The sequence below is a fragment of the Galeopterus variegatus genome, unplaced genomic scaffold, assembly GCF_000696425.1.
Source record: "Galeopterus variegatus unplaced genomic scaffold, G_variegatus-3.0.2 Scaffold1, whole genome shotgun sequence".
Classification (NCBI taxonomy): Eukaryota; Metazoa; Chordata; class Mammalia; order Dermoptera; family Cynocephalidae; genus Galeopterus; species Galeopterus variegatus.
In genome coordinates, this window is record NW_007726112.1 from 1,607,008 (window position 1) to 1,629,838 (window position 22,831).

Sequence of the window (22,831 nt, forward strand, 5' to 3'; positions counted from 1 at the left end):
AACCTGGATTTTAAGATTACAGGCTGCTGAGTCTTATTATCACCATTATCAGTATGAATGATACACAGTGTGTTTACATTTGCTTTTTCCTACAACACATCTAATTAGAACTGTTTTTGTTTTTTTTAATGGCTCAGTTACTGTCCTTTCACATTATCAAATATAAGTTCATTTGAGGTCAAAATTACATGGATTATTCACACATTCCTATAAAACTGACCAAGTGCATCTGACAGCAAATTATATATAAAATTATCAATGTCAAAATAACTATACATTCCTTCCCTTCCAGGATTTTTAAAAGTGAAAGCTGAATTAAAATTCTGTAAGTTTATAAAAGTTTATAAGGTTTTGTTCAAGATACTGCCATCCATCCTCCAACATTTAAGAAGCATTGAGTTTTATAAAAATTATATATTAATTTGGTCACCAACCATCCCAAAATTATGTCATTCACCTTTAGGTTGGAAGACACTCAGTTAATGTGTCAGAAAAATATGTGGTTTAGTAAACCTTCATTTTGAAAGACTTGGGATATTCGCCAAAAAAGAAACTAAATTAATTATGACATTTTAAACCAGGGATTTTAAATGCTAAAGACCTGGTAATTCTGCTTTGTAATTTCCATAGTAATAGCCACTCAGAGGTGTTGCTTTGGTGTTACTTACCACGCTCAATACTCCACATTACACAAATGCACTCAAAATACTCATTTTATTAATGCTAAAACCACCAGCTAATGTTGTCAAATAAGTTAAATTTATCATTTCTGAACATTTAGAGTAGTATATTATTTTTTTAACTTTGTAAACAGTTAATATTATAAATTAACATCAATTTAGTTTAACAGAACAAATTTAAATATTGACATTTCATTAAAAACACATGTCATTTCCAAATAATTCAAATTTAGAGAAAGATGACATTCTAGGTTATCTATGTCTTCACAATGAAGTTCAGTGTAGAAAAGGCTATGTTTATGAAGGACTTTTTTTTTCACAGAAGACAATAAAATATATAGAAGAAAAATATACACAGCAAAAAATAAAGAAGGAAAAACAATGCCTCCTGTAGTTTTATTTCACTACAGATTCGACTTTAGGATGAATTTTCAGAAACTACAATTTTCTTTTTCACAGGCAAAGACCCATAAGTTTCTGTTCTCTCATTATGTGATCAAGGAACAAATCCTATGACAAACATGGCACAAAATGCACTTTCCCTTCTAGATGACCCTCAAACACCAACGACTAAAAACAAAGTTTAAATGTATAATTTGTAACCTTCAGATAAGTATAAATTAGTTTTATCTAGGCTTTCATAATTTGGCTTCTTATACAATCTATCTTGTAAGTATATTCTTCTAAGTTTATATTGTTAAAAATTAAGGCTAAGAATTGTTCACATCAATTAATCATATAACACTATTTTATGACAGTATACAGATATTTGTAAAATGATAACTTTTCCAAAAGCAATAATATCCCAAACCAAAAAACATTTCTTTTATTGCTTTGAATTGTGCACTAAAGTGAAAACATATAGAAAGGGAAGAGATTTGACAGGCAGGAAGAACATGCAAAAGCCCCAAGTTTTAAAGTAGGACAGTTCATTTCTTCCAAGCAAAAGAATTCACAGTATTTCTTCAGATTTTGAATTCTAGACATTCAAATTGCCATAGTGCCCTGCAAAAACTAATACATAGTAAAATTATTATTTGTTAACAATAAGATGGTTTCTAATTGTTTTTGATGAATTATATTGCATAAAAGCACTTTCATTAAGAGGAGAAACTTTAGAATTTTCAAGCTTGTAATTCAAGCCAGTATACACTAGTAGGGCAATACTGACCCTATAACTTTCATAAGTATAACAAAAACAAAAAAAAAACCCTGAAACATTAAGAATATACGAAATACAACTTTCCCATAGCTTCAATTAAGAAAATACTGCAATGACATTAATAGCAACCATTTGAAATGAGAAATAAATAACTTCATAATCTGTCACAGATTAAAATTTCCTACCTCTCTTAGAGAAAAGGTCACCACAAGTAATCTACTCAATAAAAATAATGGTAGTTTTTGTCATTAAAAATAACTTGGAAAATGAATTATCCAAAACCTGTCATAAAACTTAAAAGAATATTTAGATTTAATATAAAATCAAATTGGTCGGCATTGGTACCAATATTGAATCTGTTCAGCTGAAAAATACAGCAAAAGAATATGGTCTATAAAATATATTATTTCCAGTGTTCATACCCAGGATCACTTAAATTTTTTTTTAAATTAAGAACATATGTGGAAGATAGTATAAATGTCAGAAGTGTGAAGCAGTATACTCACATCATCATATACGAAATTCACAAACCCTTGCTGCAAGTAGTCTCTTCTCCTAAAGAAATCTTTAAACAAAAAAATTACTTTTCTTATTACAATTTAAAATCTATGGTTTCAAATACTTGGTGTCCCCTAGTACAATAAAACGAATAATGTCATATTTAAGTAAATCTTAAGTGATTTAGATTACCAGGCAACTGAGATATGAAGAAAATATCCTCAAAGTGTTATAACAAATTTTCATTATTTATATTCCTAAATATTTAAAGCCTTTAAACTCTGATTAGATTTACTAGTAAATAAAGGGAAAAAACACCTATTATGAACTTGCTGAAGGAAACAAGAAACTATTCAGGAAAAATAGCTACATAATACTGTACCCATTTTTAAATGGTCAATACCTGTCAAAGCTCGCAGCTTCACACAGCAAGCAACATAATCATCAAAGAAGATTCTGCCATTCTTGCTATAACGTTTAACAATAGCAGTTAATGTTTGATGACTCAACCGATAACCTAAAAAAAAAGATTGATAAGTTAAAACTTCTAAAACTAAATACCATAAGAACACCACAATCTTGCTTTCTCATTAATGAAGTCATAAAATAACTTTCAAAATTCATTCCATAAAAATATATACAGTATTAGAAACAAAATACATAAATATTGAAACTGATCAAAGTCTTCATTATTAACACTAAGTGGTACATAAATTTATTACATTTTTTTTGTAATAATGTAAAAGCTAAGGGAAAAATAAGTATCTGCTTCTGTGTTTATACTGTTTGATTTTGAAATAAAGTCTATGGTATTTCATAGGTTTTAACGTTTCAACATATATTCTATAACTTTTTAGTTCTTAAAAAATACCAAAGCAAAGATTATTAGTGATCTTTGCTGTCATTCAAATCCTCTACTTCCCATTTAATGTATTACTTGAAGATGCCTTACAGCTAAAGAAAATTTGAGGATCAACATGATTGCTCAAAAGGGGAAGGAATAGGAAAATGTTATTCCTTTTGTCTTATAACCATTATTCTATTTCTTTCCATGCTAAAATAATAACCATAACCTTCTTGCTATTTCACTATTTCTTTGGTTCTTTGCTATATGCCCGAGGTCTCCAAAATTTTTTGTTGTGCATTCCTACCAGTAAAAATTTTTCATCATTCACTCCCAGTATAGTGCTTTAATTTAGTTTTAAATTCTATACATGTATTATGTTTGATTACTTGCATTTTAAAATATACATAAAAACTGAAATTTAAAAAGAATGGGATAAAAACAAATAGAAATATAAATTAATATATTCTATTTGCTGCACCTCTATTGATGGTCCTAAGCATTTAATGAGGTGTGCACACTTTACTAATGAGATTGCTGGCCTACTATTGTTTTATAATACTGAATTCATAGATTTGGACTAATCCACTCAAAGGCAAAAGCAATATAAATAAACACAAAAGAAAATTCGACACATAGCTCTAATAAAATGTAACCCAGGAAACTTGCTAAAAATAAATGAAAGTAAAGTTACAAATTGAGAGAAATAGTAAAAATTGAAACTAATGTAACTATATGCAAACGTATTCTGAGCTTTCCATTACAGAGTTATGACCTGGAAGTGATACTGATAAAATTCCCAAGATTTTCCCATAGAATTCTCAGCAACATAATTTGAATATTTTTAAATATATCTGAAGATCTTAAATTTGAATAATCCAGAATGCTTCTTTTTAACTGCTTATTTGAACTCTTTGAAGTCTTTCCTTTTTGCAAAAGATTATATTAATTTTCCAGCATTAGGCTAAACTAAAGATCAAGTTTAATCCACTTAGGTATTAAGGCTCTATAATTAAACAATACATATTTATATGGCCAAGACAATGCCAAACAACTAAATTAACATGTCTATTTATAAAACAAAAACAAAAAAAATCACTAGTTGGACTTCTTTAAATTATAATTATAATTTAAAATAAGTCCATTTGGGTTGGGTTCAGATTTTAACTTTCAAAAAGTTGATTTTTGTTTAAATGTATTTTGTTTAGAAATGCGTGTAGGGCCGGCCTGGTGGCACACTGGAGAGTGCACCGCTTGGGAGCGCAGCAGCGCTCCTGCCAAGGGTTAGGATCCCATGTGGAGACCGGTTCCCGCTCACTGGCTGAGCGTGGTGCAGGCGCGACACCGAGGGTTGCGATCCCGTTACCGGTCAGTAAAAAAGACAAAAAGGAAAAAAAAAAAAAAAGAAATGCGTGTAAATAAAATCACAAGGGTAAGAACAATTAAGAAAGGTACTGCATTAACTATAAGCAAACTAAATACTATTCTATATTATCACTCTGGGGAAAAAAAAGTACACCAAGAACCTTAGCTTATCAAAAGTATGATGAAAATAAAGTTACATTCTTTTAAAATCTTCTACAATTCAAACTCACACTTTGAAGTATTTTGGTACCTACTATGTGTTCTGAATTATATAAGAAAAAAAACACATGTTTTTTACTGCTCAAAAGCTAGACTATGATACAGAAACTTGTGATTGATAGAGATAAGTCTATGCTCTCCCAAATTAGAGACCATACCAAGTTATAAAAGAATACATTGCAAGTAGTGAGTACTAAAAGTTGGAAAATTTAAATATACTCAAAAGTGGGAATCCAAAATGTGTGCATATATGGAAGATCATCATTTGAAAAAAACTATAATTAAAATGGTTTTGTTAAGGTCTTTAGTCAGAATCTACCTTGAAACCAAACTAGGAAACTACTGGTGGAAAAATACATCTCTTTATTACTTAGCAAATGGAAGAATTAATATTCATCTGATCAAAGAATAAGATGAACTGCATGATTTCTAAAAAAGAATTTTAATAATCTTACCCATAACAGCAATGGCTTGACTCAATTCATGATGCTCCACTGTGCCACTTCGGTCTTGATCAATAGTCATAAAGTTTTGCTTCCAGGCATTAAGAGCTGCCCAGAGCTCTTTGAATTCATTAAATCCCATTTTCCCTGTGTAATCTCTCTGACAGTTTTATTAACAAAAATAAATTTTGATACCTACTAGAATTTACCTGATGCCAAACTCCAAATCACTGACTAAAAATAAGTATGTTTCTGCAGAGTTAGCCAAATTCAGCATATGGATAGATTTCTGTATAAAAATGGAAAAGTCTAGAATTCAAACAGGATCTTACAAAGTATTTTTAAACTCTATAGTTTATTACTATCATTTGTAGCTAACAACTGGCTTAATACTCAGAAAGCAATTACTCTATATTCTAGTATTTTCTGTTTTTATTCAAGGATACATCAAACATGGCAATCATAATTCTGCAAGTTTCCAAACTGAAGGCTGTAAAACATATTCAATATTTAAATTGGAGTTTGTCCAATATTATCTGTATAAATTTATGACAATCTCTATTTTCAAAATAAAACATTTAAAACCAGCCAAAAATATACAATCACCACAATCCACTAACTTTTATTGAATGTTAAACATCCACAGTAAAAAAAAAAAAAAAGCAAACTAAAAAAATTACTGACTTCAAACTACTCACTTAGTGAGGGGATTAAGGTAATTAATATAAGTAATTATGAAATAGCTAAAAATTACTGTGATGGAGATGTTACAAGTGTTTAAAGCACTTGGCTTTGCCTGGGGCCTGCTTAAGTTTTCCTAATACAAATGACAAGTGCGGTTTAAGTAGAAGTTTGGTGTGTATTCAGAGATCACAAAAATTGAAGGAGTTAAAGAGTACACGTGAGGGAATGGCATATGGTGACTTGGAAAGGCAAATGAGGGCCAGATCATGAAACTCCTGAATACTACTCTAAAGAGGTCCGACCAATGTAAGTCACTGAATACGTATTTTAAGAAGCAGAAGAGAAATTCTAAAACATCCATTTTGTAAACTTCAGTTTACAATGAATAGACTGTATGTTAAAGTTAGATGATACTGGAGGTAGGTAAATCATTTGGTAATTTATTTCAATAGACCAAGTAAGAAAAGATAAGCATCTGAACTGCAGCAACTGTTTTTTCTTAGGGGAGGGGAAAAGAAAAGAAAGAAAAAAAAAATCAATTCAAGCTGTCTTAAAATCAGGGGTTATTAGAAATATTAAACACTTTCATATTTATAGAACTACAACTGAGAATCCACTAAATAACATTTCATTTCTCTAATCCTTACCACAATTACACTCAAATAGTATGCTGATTTATCTCAAGAGTAATTACGTTATAATCCTGATAAAGGAGAAATTATGTTCAGTTCAGATTTTCACTTCCTCCCACAATCCATTAGAATGCACAATAAACTGATTTTTTAAAAAGCATAAACCAGGGCTGGCTGGTTAGCTCACTTAAGAGAGCCTGGTTCTGTTAACACCAAGATCAAGGGGCCGGATCCCTGTACCAGCCAGCTGCCAAAATAAATAAATAAATAAAAAGCATAAACCATTAGAGAAAAAGAGAATGAGAGGAAACAAAGGAACAAAATTTGCAAGCTGGAGAGGTGACAGATGTGAGTTAACTAATCTACATCTGAGAAAATGGATTCCTGAACTTGCAATAAGAAAAGCTTAGAAGCAACTTAGTTATCTTGGAGAAGACCTCAACTGCCTAAAAACTGTCAGGACTTCTGAAAATTGGTGTGAAGTTGGAAATTAAAACAGAAGACTGGGCTGTCTATTTACAGAACATTTAAAGCCCCAAAGCCCCTCCCTGTCTCAGATTCAGTTGAATGGCTGCCACGCCCAGGCCCACCCCAGCAGAAGTCTGGAGATTTACTGCAGGATACCAGGTCTACTAAAACTAAGGCAATTAAATGACAATTTACAGGACTTGAGGACCCTGCTGAGTCTATCTCTCCTCCTTTCCAGGCAGAAGACCAACTGAAGAAACAGCCCAAAATGAAATCCCTAAAGATACACCCAGAGTTCCACAACAAAACTGCCCAACCAAACCACCATACTATACACTGAAGCCCTCAATCAACACCTAACCATGATTCAGAGCTTCTGATAAGCATTTTAGTTAAATATGAGCAACAAAGTATCAAACTGAGGAAAGCATCTAACATGAGATAACCAAAACAAACAAAAGGGGGGAGGGCAATTTTGAGGAAACAAAGGTTATGTAGAAAGAAAAATAAATTAATGATCTCAGAAGGATAAGAGATCACATCCATGAAAAAAAAGAACAGAAGTTCTTGAATTTTAAAAACATAATAGCATAAATGAAAGACTCGATAGAAGGTTTAGAAAATAAAGCTGAGGAATTTCCCAGAAAGTACAGAAAAAAGAGATAGAAGAGAGAAGATAAGAAAAGTTGAAGAGTGGTTCAAAGAAAAAGGCATTCCAGAAAGAGAAAATAGAGACTACATCATTGTAGAAAATTCCCCAGAACTAAAGCAAATGAGTTTCAGACAGAGTGCCCACTGAGTTCCCCACACAACTAGGCACTTCACTGTGAAATTCCATAATACGGGAACAAAGAGAAGATCTCACAAACTTTGAAAGTTAAAGCAACAATGGAACCTAGAAGCAATGGAGCAATATCTTTAAAATTCTGTGTAAAAATGATTTGTAACCAAAAATTCTGTACCTGGCCAAATAATCAATCAATTCTAAAAGCACAATGAAAGCATTTTCGGACATATAAGGTCTCAAAAATTCACCTCTCAATTACTCTTTCATTAAGAAGCTATACAACAAGATATTTCATTAAAATAAGAGATTGAATTAAAAAAGAAGGGAAACAACAACAGATGGAATAAAGGGGAGATCTAATTCAAGAGAGGACAAAGCTAGCTCTAGAGTGATGGTGAAGGAATGCCAGAAGGACAACTATGCATGGAAAAATAGAGCACATCAGGAAGCTCTGGGATGATAAGATAGAATACCTGACAACTATTAACTTCAGGAAAGGCAAAAAGACAAAAAGGAAAAGTAATCATACATTATTACAAGACACAACTATGAACAGCATTTAGATAGTAAAAAATAAGCTAAATACCGATTAATGACCTAATTAAAATTACTATAAAACTACACTGGAAGGATGGGAGAGTGGGAAGTGTTCCTGTGTGGAGTGCAGAGGGCAGTGCATTTAAGCTCACCTTCCATAGCAGGATATCAATTGATAATAATTAAAAATGAAAAATCAGTAGTGAAAAAATCATACTATTTTGAGATATGGAAGCAAACTTCAAAAGAACCAGCTACAGAAAAAGTTAAAAGAAATCTCCTCTATGAGTGGTCTATATTGGGGAAGACAAGAATGTACAATGAACAGTTATTTTCATAACAAGATTTGCGGAATTATTTGACTCTTCCAACTACATGAATGTATAACTGCAATAGAAAAAAAATTTTTTTAATATTGTTTAAGTATAAGGACAAAAAAGTTAGAACGTGAATTTACTATTCCAGTTTCAACAAGAGGGGATAAAAAGAGATCTCACGAGAATAAGTTCCACTAATTCCAGACTGTGTCAAACACCTCTGAAGTTCTTCAGCATCCACTTCACCATCCTGTTTAAAAAATAATTATAACCTGATTTAAGGCACAGTTGTATAAAAATATATTAAAATGTCATGTGTTCTAGGTCAATTGAGAAATATGCATTCTTTAAAACATTATTATCAACTACAAAATTCTGGAGATTTCTTGACAGTAAAGGCATGTTACAGAACACCATAGAATATGAATAATTTTCTATACTTCTGAAAATATAGCATAATCCCTCTGTCCTATAATAGTTCTGTTAAAAGAAAAACTTAAGACAAATTAAATTTAACAGAGTTTAATCAAGCAAAGAATTCACCAATCTGGCAGCCAACAGAACCAGAAGAGGTTCAGAGCAACTCTAGGGCTACCACATGGTCAGCTAAGATTTATAGATAGAAAATGAAAAGTGACATACAGAAAACAGACGTGAGGTATAGAAACAGCTGGATTGATTAAAGCTGGACATCTGTCTTATTTGAACATGGTTTGAATAGCTGGCTGCCTGTAATTGGCTGAGACTACACTACTTGATACAAAGAGTAGGTTATGGTATGCTTACACATCGAGTTAGGTTACAATTCACTACGTCTGAAGAAATCATTAGGCCAAACTTATCAGTCCAAAATAATATCTTTTGAAAGCCATACCTTTATTTAAAATAGTTAGAAAAATGCCTAAAATGTGTTCAGAAAAGTCTCAAAAACTTTCTGCTCGTGCCCATTTTTTTTTTTGGGGGGGGGAGATTATTTCTAAAGAATACTGATGCTTTAACAGGAAGAGGAAAATATCTTTTCCCCCACTACTACCAATAGCAAAATTTTAGAACCCCTGTATTTTGTTGCCATTCTTCTGGTAATTGCCCAAACATTCTTGTTTAAACTTATTATGGGAAATAAAACGTTTTAAATGGAAACAAGAAATCACAATGGAAATGAAAGAGAAATGGAACATTTCGGTACCTCATTCTGTTTTCTACAAAAATACAGAGAAAAGTAATTCACTTGAAAACACCACATACATTGGCACAAAAGCAAAACAGCAGCTATGAAAAAGGATCAAGGGGGCAAATTTAAAACACATGCTTCATAAGAGACCCAAGAAACAACAAAAAAAGCTTTTACAAACTACTTCTAAGAATTATTATGAACACTCATATTCTAATGGATCTTTGTTAAGGAACTCCTTTTTAAAAATGCAGTAGTTCTAAAAGGAATTAATACTGAGAAGCACTTTTCTCATTGGACCATCATATGGTATTCCCTACTCAGAGTATCTAAGTGTTCCCTTGTCTGTCATACATATTTTGGGGATCTTGCTTGCTAAATTTTAAATTCTGTAGTTAGAAAATTATATTTTAAAAAATTAGTCATATTCTTAGATTGAACACTAGGTTAGAAAATTTTTCCTCAAATTATAAAGACTTTAGAAGGACTCTTTGGCATGTTTTATTTAACCAACAATTACCTCCCTCCCTATTATAAGTCCTGACGCAAGTGTTTCAAACCATTATTATATTTCAAGACTCTTTTAAAAACTTCAAACATACTTCTAAGGTGTCTGGGGCAGAAATCAACAGTAAAACACTTTATCAATTAAGTCAACAGCTGCCACTGTCAATACCATCTCAGTGAAATGGTGAACACAAATGCCAAGTTTCTGTCAATTATTGCAGACAAAATTTTAAAAGATAATCTTTTACAAATTATTAAAACAAAAGCAAAGGTAGGAAATGGCTTTTCTTTCATTTTAATTAGAAAATGTCTTCAAGTACACCGAAGGTAACATGGTTACAAATTATTTTTTTCTTTAACTTTTAAGTGAGAAAATGGTATCCTACCTGAAGATTAATGAAAATTGCCAAACTCATTCACAAAAATAATGTGTTGTGAGGACAACAGGCTCAAACTAAAAACTTTCTAGAAGAGAGAAATTTGAATTTACTAAAAATTTAGACCAATCTAATTAAAATGAAGGAAAACCAATCCTGCATGGTCTGATGGTATCTTCTATATAAGTCTGAGCTTCTTTGTAACATTTCAAATGAAAGTTCACTTAGCCCACAGAGGACATTTCTCTAAATTCTATACTTCCAGAGACACAGAAGAAGGAACCCTGAAGGATACAGAGGTTCTTTTGTAGAGAAAGAACACAGTTAATAGAGGAAACAAAGTTGAAAAAATTGCTGGTTCAAAAGACACACAGAAAAAGTCATTATAAAATTAGAGTTTAAAAGTACAAAAAAATAATTTAGGGTCTTCACTCTTTTCAAATGAAATGGAAAGTAAGGAACACGTCTTACTATTTCCTCTCCCAAAAAATAAAACAGAACTTTAAACTCTCCAGGTGTCAGATTTCTACCTGCCTGTTTATCTGCACTGGCCCATGCTTTCTTCACCCACTGCTCAGCATGGATACAAGGTGAATGACAGTCTGTTTATATGTCATGTAATTCAGAAGTGAATGCGTATTCTTCCTACGAAAAACTAAGCTTATAATTTTACTAGAGTTGAGAATTACATGCTATAAAATTAAGGTAATTTTTCATTAAATTCCTTAAAAGGTACCAGAGTAGTTTGTTCCAATCTTTTATAACCCTTCATCTTATAAAACTTTTATGATAGATATGAGTAAAGTTGAAATACAAAATCCTTTCCCTCAAGTTGAGTTGTTCTATTAAATTCTTCAGTTTATCTTCTAAAAACAATCAGACTAAAACATAAGTAAACTGATCCATATTTCAAGATGTTACAAATGTAAAATAGTCATGTTAAATCAAATAGGCTTTATAGATATAGTGGAGTTGATACAAAGGTGAGGCAAATAAGGTGAGTGGTACAGGCACAGGGTCAGATCCTATATTTATTTTAAAAAAATATACATTGGATATATATTGTTCATCATTGACTTCTTGCATTAATTTTAACTTTTTAAAAATATCACAGTAAAGCTTTATTTATCATGATTACTGAGTTTTAAAAAACCCCTTAAAATTTGCATCTGAGGCAATTCTCTCATTTGACTTACCCTATCCTGACCTTAAGTCACAGAGTAATACAATAACACTTAAAGGTTATGCCAGGAGTTTAGGTTAGGGGACCTTCTACGGCAACTAAAGAAAATAATTGTGAGAGAAAATATATATGTATTTCTCTAATTATATCTGAGGCCCATCTGGCTTTACTGGAAGTTTCTATTTTAAAAAGTGTATGAAGCTAAATTATATATAACAAAATTCCAACCCTAATTGTGTTTGGTTATACAGAAGCATGTAGAAGTAAAAACTAGGAAGTACAGGGAGAACAGATCTGCAGTAGGAAAAATAGCTTGCTTCGGAGGACTTCATGACACTGGAACATGAGTGTCTAGTTGCTTGAACTGGGGAAGTGGGATGGGACTCCCTGCTCATGAAAGGAAGCAAAATGAAACAGAACAAACAAAATATACTGCTGATCACTGCCAGAGGATATCACTTCTGAGAAGCTGAAGGTTTGCAGAACTAAAATGCTAAACTAAATTGCTCCTCACTTGCTGATGCGGTCTGCAATACTACCACCAGCCTAGATAGATTTCCGAACTATCATGAAATCTGATTCTGGATACAATACAGGTGGGGAAAATCACAAAACCACTAGATAGAAATGGGTGACATGGGGAGAGGGAGGAATGACATGGAAGAAAACAGAAAGAAGGAAGGAGAAAATAAAAACTTCATTTTAAATAAGTTTACAAATCAAAATTCCAAAATATATGGAGAAATCTAATGTTCAAAAAGACAGCCAACAAACATCAAATGTAAACAGTTTTAGAACAAATTCACACAAGATAAAATTAATCTTATAGAGCAATTATTAAAACAAGTACATTAAGAAAATATAAAGAGATAAATGAGTTAATAACTTCTACTTAGGAAGAATAAGAAATTCATTCATTTAACAAATATTTATTCAGTAACTTACTATGTGCAAACACCATTCATCAGAATCACTAGGTATCAGTGCCCAAAAGAAATTCCTCGCCTTTATATGGCTTACATTTAGTGGAGACAATAAAGCAAAAATTACATCAGATGGTAACAAGTGCTAAAGGAAAAAATACAGCAGGGTAGAGGTGACAGGAATTCGGGCATGAGTACTGTGGAGGAGGGTGAGGAGGCAAATGTTATTTTATATAGATGGTGAAGGAAAGCCTCACTGGTAAGGTGAATGTAAGAAAGACATAAGAAAGATAAAGAACAAGCTGTGCAGATATCTGAGGGGAAGAGTGCTCTAGGCCTCAGCTAGCCACTTGCCACATGTTCCACTGAGCACTAGAAATATGGCTAGTCTGAATTATGATGTTCTATAAGTTTAAAATACACACTAGATTTAGAAGATTTACTAACAAGAAAAATGTGAAATATAATAATTTTTGTTGACATGTTAAAATGTATTTTTTATAGATTGGATTAAACAAAATATGAAAGTTAATTTCACGTAATTATTTTTACTTTTTTAAAATGAGCTACTTGAGATTTTAAAATAATATATATGGTTTGCACTTGTGGTTCATATTATTTTTCTTTTGGACAGAGCTGCTCTAGGCAAAGAGAACAAGTACAAAGTCCAGAAGATGTTCTTGGTGATGCTATAATATTTAGGAATTCACCTTCGGCACTTCCTTCCCTTATATCATTATAATTTCCTAAATTTCTATCCAGACAGAGATCTTCTCAGTCAGTGTCTGAGTTTCATTCATCTTTGCATTCCCAGACCCTAGCATAGTATCTAGTACAAAGAAGCCTCATTGTTTGGTAGAATGAAGATAATTACTGTTGGTTCTTGGCTAAACTGTAGTAATTTTTGACCATGTTCATTTACTACTTCAGAAGGTTGAAAATATTAAAATTTCTTACTCAAGCATGGATTACATTTACAAATCTACCGTCTAATATAATGAATTAAATCCTATTTTACATGTGCTTTTTACAGAATTTTTGGAGTTAGAAAAACAACCTTAAGAGCTTTGCTGGAAGTTATGCATCACTGTCAGAAAGCATTCTCCTAGTATACTACTTCATAGATTTTATGAAAACATGTTATCTTAATTGACTAACTGATAAATAAGCAATGTCTTCCTAAACTGTATGAAGAAAATCCAAGTGATCCTTTTGGATATTTTTACCTACAGTTGGAGTGCTGATCATGATCAACTATATAAACTCTCAACTAAATTAGGTAGCATTAGTGGTAGAAAACTGAACTTTCTAATTAAATAATAAGAGCTTTAGGTAATTAATAAAAAATCAATTGCTACTGGTTAGGCTGACGGGCAGCAAGATTTTGAAATGATGTCCAAGTTCAAATATTATTTGTTCAGTTACTTAAACTGAGTCTCTACTTACTTATCTATAATACAAGGGTACACGCATCATTCCTACCTCATTGAGTTGCTGTGTGGAAAAGCAGAAAATTGAAAAAAATGTACACACTAAAGTTGTTGGTACTGTTGAAATGCATGTGTGTGTCTATGAAAGCAGAAACTAGAATTTCCTAAAATCAACTAATGATTGAATCATTACTGTTCAGAAAACTTCATCCCGTAAATATGAACACTGCAGAAATGTTTGAATGGATATTTCTCATAGGGCATCATTAATTATGAAGCCCATTAAAAAAGAAAACAGCTGCAGGTATGAGTTTAGCAGTTGGATTCTATAACTAGAATGTGTATGCCTGGTATTACACATGATCCCCCAAAGCTAGGTAGAACTCAACATATGAGAGAATGTAGTCTAAATATTTAGACTAAAATTAAAAATGGAATAGTTAGCGCATCCATTCGAACCATCTATAGAATGATTAATATATTCCTAATACTTATCTGACAGGTAAGGCAGAATATGACAAGGGCCCTGATCTCCCAGAGTTTACTTACTCAAAAGCACAAGACCGAAAATTTAAGGAAAGTATCAAATAGTACAAACATAGCAAATTTAATGCTGATGATTATAATGCTGAAATAGTTCAGAAATCAAAAAAAGTCTCCATATATATGTCCAGTTCCTATGTTTTAAGTTGTAATTTTATAAAATGGATTTATTACATACTCAAGCAGAGAAACAGACTTATTCCCAGTAATATACCATGTAAGAGTTCCTTAAAAATAAGTATGCTATAATGAATGTAACAGGATTTCATTTACCTGCAATCAAAAGAAAATATTATTAAAGAGACTTAAACCAATAAAGGTTTACTGTTTTATATACAAAGTCCAGGGTAAGGTAGAACAGGGCTGTAGAGCCACTTAAAAATGCCATCAATCTGTACATTTTTCCACATTCTCCATCCATGGGCCTTTATCTCAAGCTTGCTGCCCCAAATTCACAAGACGGCTGTTGCACCTCCATACCTCAAGTACCCTTTCCAGGAAGAAAGAATGAAGGAGCAAAAATAACCAAGGCTTGCTCCCAGCAGTGCTTCTCCCACTTGGAAAACAAAAGCATCCCAAAGAAACTGCACCTAATGGTCAATTCTATGGCACATGGCTACCTTTAGTAGCTACGAAGGTGTCTGGGATGGTGAGTGTTAGTTTCTACCAGAGGAGAATAGGGAAAGGAGGTTATAAATGGAATTGGGGTAGCCAAAACAGAATGTCTGTCACATATAATAATTCTGTGTATGTCCTCTACTCCTAGAAAAGCATATGGGACCTAGTGAACACTCAAGTGAATAAAAAATGAATGTAAAATGTTATCAAAGTTCTATGAAAGTCTACCTGCTTCAATAAATCCTTCCTATTATAAAAGAAAATAAATATAGACTGTAACTAAGACTCAAGAGTGAATTTCTGTCTCTGCTCATTAGTCTGGTATTTGAACCCATTCTGCTGTTTTCCTTACCTTTTCCTGATCTGTTTTACTGCCAAGCCTCTCCCAGAACCATTCACAATTTAAAAATCTCCTTTTTGATACTCTCCCCAAGTTCCTTAAGGTGATTTACATGTAGATCCCTTTTTCCAAATTCTTTCTGGTCCACAGTCTCCAAGCACCAACCCACTGTATTCCATAGACATAGAAAAGCTTTTATTTCCCCCCCAAATTGTTAAACACATAAATTAAATATAGTGAGAACAAAATATCTCAAGACAGTGCTCCCAAATGCTTCATTAATGACCACGACTATCTTAGTTCATCACTCTTCTAAGTTCTGTGTACAAAAACACAAATATAGCAGGATCTACAATACATACTAAAGCAGCAATAAAAGACAAGCTCAATTAGTTCAACAAAAGGAGACAAACACCAATACACCTTCTTTTTAATTCTTTAATATATTTAGAATTAATGCTGATGTACAGTATGGGTTGAGGATCTAAATTTATTTTTAGATATACTGTTAATTATTTCAGGATAGTTAATTAAAGAATTGATATAAAATGTTATCTCGACCACATACTGAATTCAGAGGTAAGTTTCTGGGCTTCCTGATCTTTTGTATTATATGTTTATTCTCACATTATAACCACACTATCACTATCACACTATTACTATTATAACTGTATCATTTTATTATGGTTCATTTATATAATTATGATATATTTCATTATGATTTAGTATTTATTCTCAAGGTATAGTCTACCAGATAAACTTTAGAATCATTTTGGCAAGTGCCAAAAAGAAAAAAACATAAAAGGAAAACTTTACACACTTGATTCAAATAATATTACGTTATTTATTAGTTAATTTGGAAGAAACTAGCATCTTGTAATATTGTATTCTTTGCAATCTTGAGTATTTACTCCAATCCTTTTATGCCAAATGCAATTAGTAATTGATAAAAATGAGTATAATACATATCCTATTTACTTAATTTCAATTGAAATTTCCCATAAAATAATATATATAAAATCACTTTAAAAAGAATAAATTGTGGTACAGTATTGCAGTTCCACAGGAGTAAAAGAATAAACTTCACCAACCACCACAATAATCAAATATTGTCACTAACAATTCACCCTGAGATTTCACGTACCTGAATTGGCAGTCTCAAACTTCCCTGTTGGTCATAATAAAGTCAGCCTTTAAATATTTATTTAAATTTATTAGAGACTAATAACATGCCAGGACCATACCATGACCTTAATACAATATTCTTTAATGTTTAATTAAAAATAGAAAAATAGGGCCGGCCCGGTGGCGCACTGGATAAGTGTGCCGCTTGGGAAGCGCGGCGGCACTCCCGCCCGAGGGTTCGGATCCCACATACAGACCGGTTCCCGCTCACTGGCTGAGCGAGGCGCGGGAGCAACACCGAGGGTTGCGATCCCGCTGCCGGTCCCCGGTCCGGTACGGGGGCAACACTGAGGGTTGCGATCCGTTGCCAGACACGGAAAAAGACAAAAAGACAAAAATAAATAAATAAATAAATAGAAAAATAAATAGCAGCATGATTATTTTGATAACCTGTTTGGAAAATTTACCAGATATATAAAATCAAAATTACTATAAATGACTTAAAATTCATCTGTTGAAAAAAAATAACTTTCCAACTTGAACAAATTTATGACATTCTGAAATGGTTTCCTATCATACTGTTTTACATACTTACATTTTAACTAATTTTTTTATGGGTATGATGCCAAGTTAAAATATTGTTCCTTGACTAATTTTTCTAAAAATGTCTTACCTTCCCTCAAATGTCCAATACTCATCTTTGCCTGCTATAGAAGGGTGTTCAGGCTGAATGTACTTAGCTTTGTAATACCAATCATTCGAGAAGAGTATGATACTTCTAAATGCCAAACACAGTGAAGGAAATAAAAAGATTTAAGTGATAGAAAAAAGATAACATTATAATACATAAGTTTTGATGGAGCATTTAATTACTAGTAAGAAGAGCCCCTTGTAGAAGAGTTTCAGCCAGGGAAGCATACTAGGTAACAATGAATCAGATCTTCCCATTATGAAAATCTGTTTCCTCTTTTAGTCCAATGAACAATGAGCCAGGCACCAAACTGACAAAATTTTGAAATGAAATAATTATGACTATGCTCATCTCTGATCTTAGGAAGATTTGTCTAAATAAGTTTTAAATATAAATTTCATATACATTTAAAATTATACACTAAGTAAAATAGTTGACATTTCTTTTTAATAAGTTCTTTGTAAAAACTAACATTTGTGCAATAAATTTAGCATCTCACCTGTCCAGCAACAGCAGTGAAGTAAGTCCACATGGGGTCACCAGCTGAGGAATAACTATCTGAATATGCCTGATATCCAGGGTAACCCCCAGGGAGCATGTCTGGACCTGTACCTGGCACTGGCTGTCCCATTTGCATCTGCATTCCTGGCATATGACCACTAAAATTTCCAAACTGTAAAAGTGAAAAACAAGGTTATTAATACAAACATGGTTTATTATCCACTAAAAGTTGGTTTAAAAGAAAATACTAGAAGTCCACTGAAAAGTAAAAACAGAAATAGTTACCAAAAGCTTCCAAACTTAACTACCGCAAAAGATTTAATAATAAAATGCTAATGTTCTAGATTAAGACATAATTCAATTTATTAACATGTTACCCAACAGTAAAAAAAAAGTATGAAAGAAAAAGGAAGTCTCTAGCCTCTACGAACTTAATCTAACAGAAGAACATGAGGCACAATTTTAAAAAGTATTTACTACCATCGTTGAAATAAACAGAAAGTAAAAAATACAAGATTTCACCTACAGTAAAACTAAGAAGTATACCACAAGACACGTACTTAGAATACATGGCAAATACAATGGAACTAACCTAATCATGGGAAATTGCAAAGAGCTGAAACACCTTCACCAGAAAAGATTTTTTAAAAAGACGACAATGAAAAGATCAATAAAGTAGTAATTCCAATAACAGTCCTCTTCAAAACTAATGAGAGTAAGAATAACAAGAATACCAATATTAAGAATAGGCAGCTAAAATAAATATTTGAGGGCTTTTTATATCAAAAGTACTATTCTAAGTATTGTCCAGATATTATGTTATTTGATTTTCCTACAGCTCCATGAGGTATGAAAGTATTATGTCCTTTTTGCACTTGAAGACCTGAAACTTGAAGGGGTTTCCTGAATTGGTAAAGGTCAAATAGCTAGTAAGAAGTAGACCATGTATTTAATTATAGAATCTGACCCCAGAGGCTATACACTTATTTCCTGCTATGGCTATGGTTTCCTTCTTTTCACTTTCATACTTGGTATACATTTTTAATACCTTATAAGGGTATTTTACTATATATATATATATTTAAATTTAAAGCTTATTGGAGACCCTCCTCACCTTAAGCCTAAGAAGAAAAACTGAAAAACTTCTTTATGAAAAGAGAGGCCAAATTAAAGGGAAAAGTTAATGTAGAGATGGTACCAAAAGACTGGCTATGGACTCTCTACTGTAGCATCTCCATTTGTAACTTCATGGACAAACACGTGTTTTGTAATCAAAGTCAGGCAAGCAGTATTATATGAAGAATCAATCTGTCTTTAGTAATAACCTTCTATCTATCTATCTTCCCTTCCTGTTTTACAGCACTGACTTTCCCAAATCCAACAATTTGAGAGACCCGTGGTCAGTTTAAAGACGTTGCAAATTATTGGCCACTCCACCCATCCAAAAGTAAAGGCTGTTTCTCTACTCCCTTGAATTTGGGCGGGGCCTGTGTCAGCTTTACGTAGTAGAATACAGTAGAAACCGCACCATGTCAATTCCAGGCTTAAGACTTTAAGGGGACTGGTAGCTTCTGTTTCTCTCTCTTAGAACATGGCCACCATGCTATGAAGAAAAGGAAGAGCCATGTGGAAGGGCCCAGGAAGAGGAGAACTGGGGCCCTTGGCCAAAAAGTTAATCCCTAAAAAACAGTTTATTTAAATTAATATTTCCAGTTGTCTTCTTTACAGTTTCAAGTGAGTCAAACTGGTCATCAGATCATCCTTGTTATTACCTGGTAATGTAACTGAAGAAAAGTTTGGACAAAGTGTCAGCTATGTCATTTGTTCTTTAAACATTGGCTTCCTACCCTTAAAAGAATTTTGAAAAAGTATATCTATTTTCTCATATTTTATGTTGACATGTAGTTTTTATTGTGGTTTAAACAGTTATAAAGAATGCAATGCCCAACATATTGTTAATATTGACATTTACAAATAAAGTTCTACATCACTCTTTGGAAAGTATACTTTGCCATCTACACACTATAATGATCTGATACCTCCTCCCACCCATTTTTAAAAAGACATGAAAAGCCTCTTCTGTAACATTTACAAATTGTACATTTTTCTTTCTACTCTTTGAACTCATTTTTTATTCTATTTCTTCCATGAACACCTCATCTGTGTAAGTTTTTTATGCTTAAAATGTATTTTTTTGCTTGAAAGTACTTGATGACCCTATCATCTTACTTACAATAAAAATATGAATATAAATTAAAATTTTAAATTTTGTTTTATTTCCTGTGATCAAAATGAGAAACAAGGAAAAAAACTTCCTTTAGCTTGAGTTATAATTTTTATTAGTATGAATTAGTAAAAGGGAATAACACAATTTTGTAAATAAACAAAAAATTAAAATTTATTAGGAATGCTTCTCCTAAAGGGATGAATCATGCACTGAATTAGATAAAAGTATGCTATCAAAACAAATTGGTCCAGCAACTAACATTTTATATATATATATATATATTTTTTAAATATAATAAACACTAGTTAGGTGTGGATTGACTAATTAACATGATTTATAAAACAGTTTTAACTATCTCATAAATATACTCTGAGTAAAGAAATCATGTAAGTTTCACCCTAAATTTTATGTAATGTATCTTAAAATATTTCCATTACACTTAAAAGAATCAGTGTAACTAATCTATATTGCTTCTTCTGTCTGACGATACTTTCTTTCCAGCTACTAATGATAAGCATGAAAATAGCTACAAAGAGCTACTTAAGTTTAAATAAATGGGAAAGGGCATTTAAATGCTCAAACTGCATGCAGGTGTTCTTTTTACTTTGCTCTTGTGGAACTCTCCATCAAATGCAAGCACTCTGACAAAAGTGAGGTAAGGAATTAGCAAACTTTACGAATTAAAATTTATTACTCTCACCACTTCACTCTACCATATATAAATTCACAACATCCCAACAGGAGTAAAAACAGTATGTATCTAACAGCAAACTTCAACCTAATAAAAATATATAGAAGGTAGCAAAATTTTAAAAGCCCCATGGTCTATGCTACTTTGACTTATTTTATGAAGGAGACTTTACCTTCCTTAGGCACCTTAAACTTCTTTAGTAAATTTAAGGATTGATGGGGGGTAGACACTGTAAAGTGGAAGATGCAGGGGGAATTCAGGCAAATTTTCAAGGAAATAAATTTTAGGAATGAGTGTGTTTAGAAGTTGAGGGCCTGGAAATTCATTACCTTAAAAAAAAAAAATCCCCACAATTCTCCCAGGGGTAGGAGTAACTCCTCTGAAGACCACTACCATATGTCAATGTCAAGTCATATATTAAAATTAGTAAAGCACAATTTCTCTTTTTAGGTAAAAACAAATAAAAATAAAAATAGAAAATATATTCTCTTCTACCCACACCCCAGTGGATCATCCCGCATGCTCACCTTGTTAACACAAAGTATGCTCACCCCACTTTGGAGATCAATGACATAAATACTGAAGGTTGGGTTCCTTTATAAATAGAAGGGGCTAGCCACCAGAATACTACGATTACAACTTTCAAAGGTGGTGTAGGATAAACAATTACAAAAAAGTAACCTTCCCCGCCTCAGGGAAAAAAAAAAAAAAAGTCTATTAGAACAGATTGCCCTCGGTACAACAGTAAAGATAAAGAGACATTTAGAGTATAACTTAATTTATTCATAAGCAACTTAAAGAACAAGAAGTGGTCAGAAAATTCAGAAAGAGGAACCCTAACAAAACTGTGAGGTACGGGTACACCACAAAATATTACCAGAACAAGAAAAGGACGCTTTGTTCCACCATCCCAGGAAATAAATTTCTAAACACACATCACATGCTCGATTCCACAAGGACGTTCTTTAGGGGCCCTCAAGGACCGGAACCTGCACCTCTGTTCAGGCGAGGATGCGCCCCTGCCCCGGCACCACCGAAAACTAAGCACGGGGGAAAGCAGCAGGGGCCGAGGGCGGATCCCGCACGCTGGCACCGCCCGCAGTGGCGCCACACCCCGCGAGGGCGGAGGCCACGCGAAGCAGCCGGGACTCACCCCTCCTCCGTATCCCGGGTAGGCCATGACGAGCCGAGCGAGCGTCACCTTTCCAGTCAGCGTCCGCGCTGCTGGGAGAAAGGCTCAGGTGCAGGTGCAGGTGCGGCTGAGAGACTTGCCGCGCTGTTCACGCCTCCGAGCCGACCCTCCCGGAGTCTAGCCTCGCCCTGCCCGGTTCCGATTGGCTGAATCCCGCCTTTCGGGGCCCACACTGCTGGAGCTCGCCCCTTCCCGGGGTCTAGTCCCACCCCTCTCGGCTCGGATTGGCTACATCCGGTCCCTCGGGGCCCAGCCTGTCCCGGCTGGGCTCTGATTGGCTCGCTCAAGTTCTCGCGCGTTCTCCTACTAAGCCCCGAAGAAACCTTTTCCACTGTAACTTCCCACCCACTCTGGAAGGCCTCTCTAGGCTGTCGTCTCCGGAAGTGTCTTTTCTCCTTAGAAACCCCAAACCCTCCACTCCGTGACTTCTTTTAACCCACGTTTCAGCTCTTTTGAGCTGGACTTCAAATGCATATCAGTGAATTTCAAAAGTTGCAGACATTTGCTTTTGTGTAGTGTTGATGTCAAATCAAAACTTCGAAACCATGACCACACTTGTGCCACAAAGAGAGTGCTTCTATGCTAAAAACCCATTTAACGCCAAATTTTACGAAAAGCTTATTTGTAGTATGGTAGGTAGACGACGAACACAGTTGTCAGATTTAGTGATAGAAAA

The 22,831-nt window shown here is 33.4% G+C and overlaps 2 protein-coding genes across 3 annotated transcripts in view; one reads left to right on the plus strand and one right to left on the minus strand.

Annotated features, from left to right (window-relative positions):
* Window positions 1-19,466, plus strand: part of KCNH7 (potassium voltage-gated channel, subfamily H (eag-related), member 7) — a 504,650-nt gene extending 485,184 nt beyond the window's left edge. Inside the window, exon 17 of the mRNA XM_008579962.1 lies at window positions 19,406-19,466. The gene's annotated coding sequence lies outside the window, so the exon portion shown is untranslated. The remainder of the gene's footprint in view (window positions 1-19,405) is intronic.
* GCA (grancalcin, EF-hand calcium binding protein) lies at window positions 696-22,234 on the minus strand. 2 transcript variants are annotated; one of them, XM_008578933.1, is made up of 8 exons: window positions 22,117-22,234; window positions 18,044-18,217; window positions 8,817-8,886; window positions 5,658-5,701; window positions 5,224-5,371; window positions 2,744-2,857; window positions 2,349-2,407; window positions 696-1,685 (listed from the first exon to the last, which is right to left on the minus strand). In XM_008578933.1, exons 1-8 carry the CDS (start codon window positions 22,141-22,143, stop codon window positions 1,668-1,670), a joined length of 654 nt encoding a protein of 217 aa, XP_008577155.1. In that variant the 5' UTR covers window positions 22,144-22,234; the 3' UTR covers window positions 696-1,667. The 2 variants fall into 2 exon arrangements, with proteins under 2 accessions (XP_008577155.1, XP_008576469.1); XM_008578247.1 differs by having other exon boundaries at window positions 696-1,694.
* Window positions 22,235-22,831: the final 597 nt, after the last annotated feature.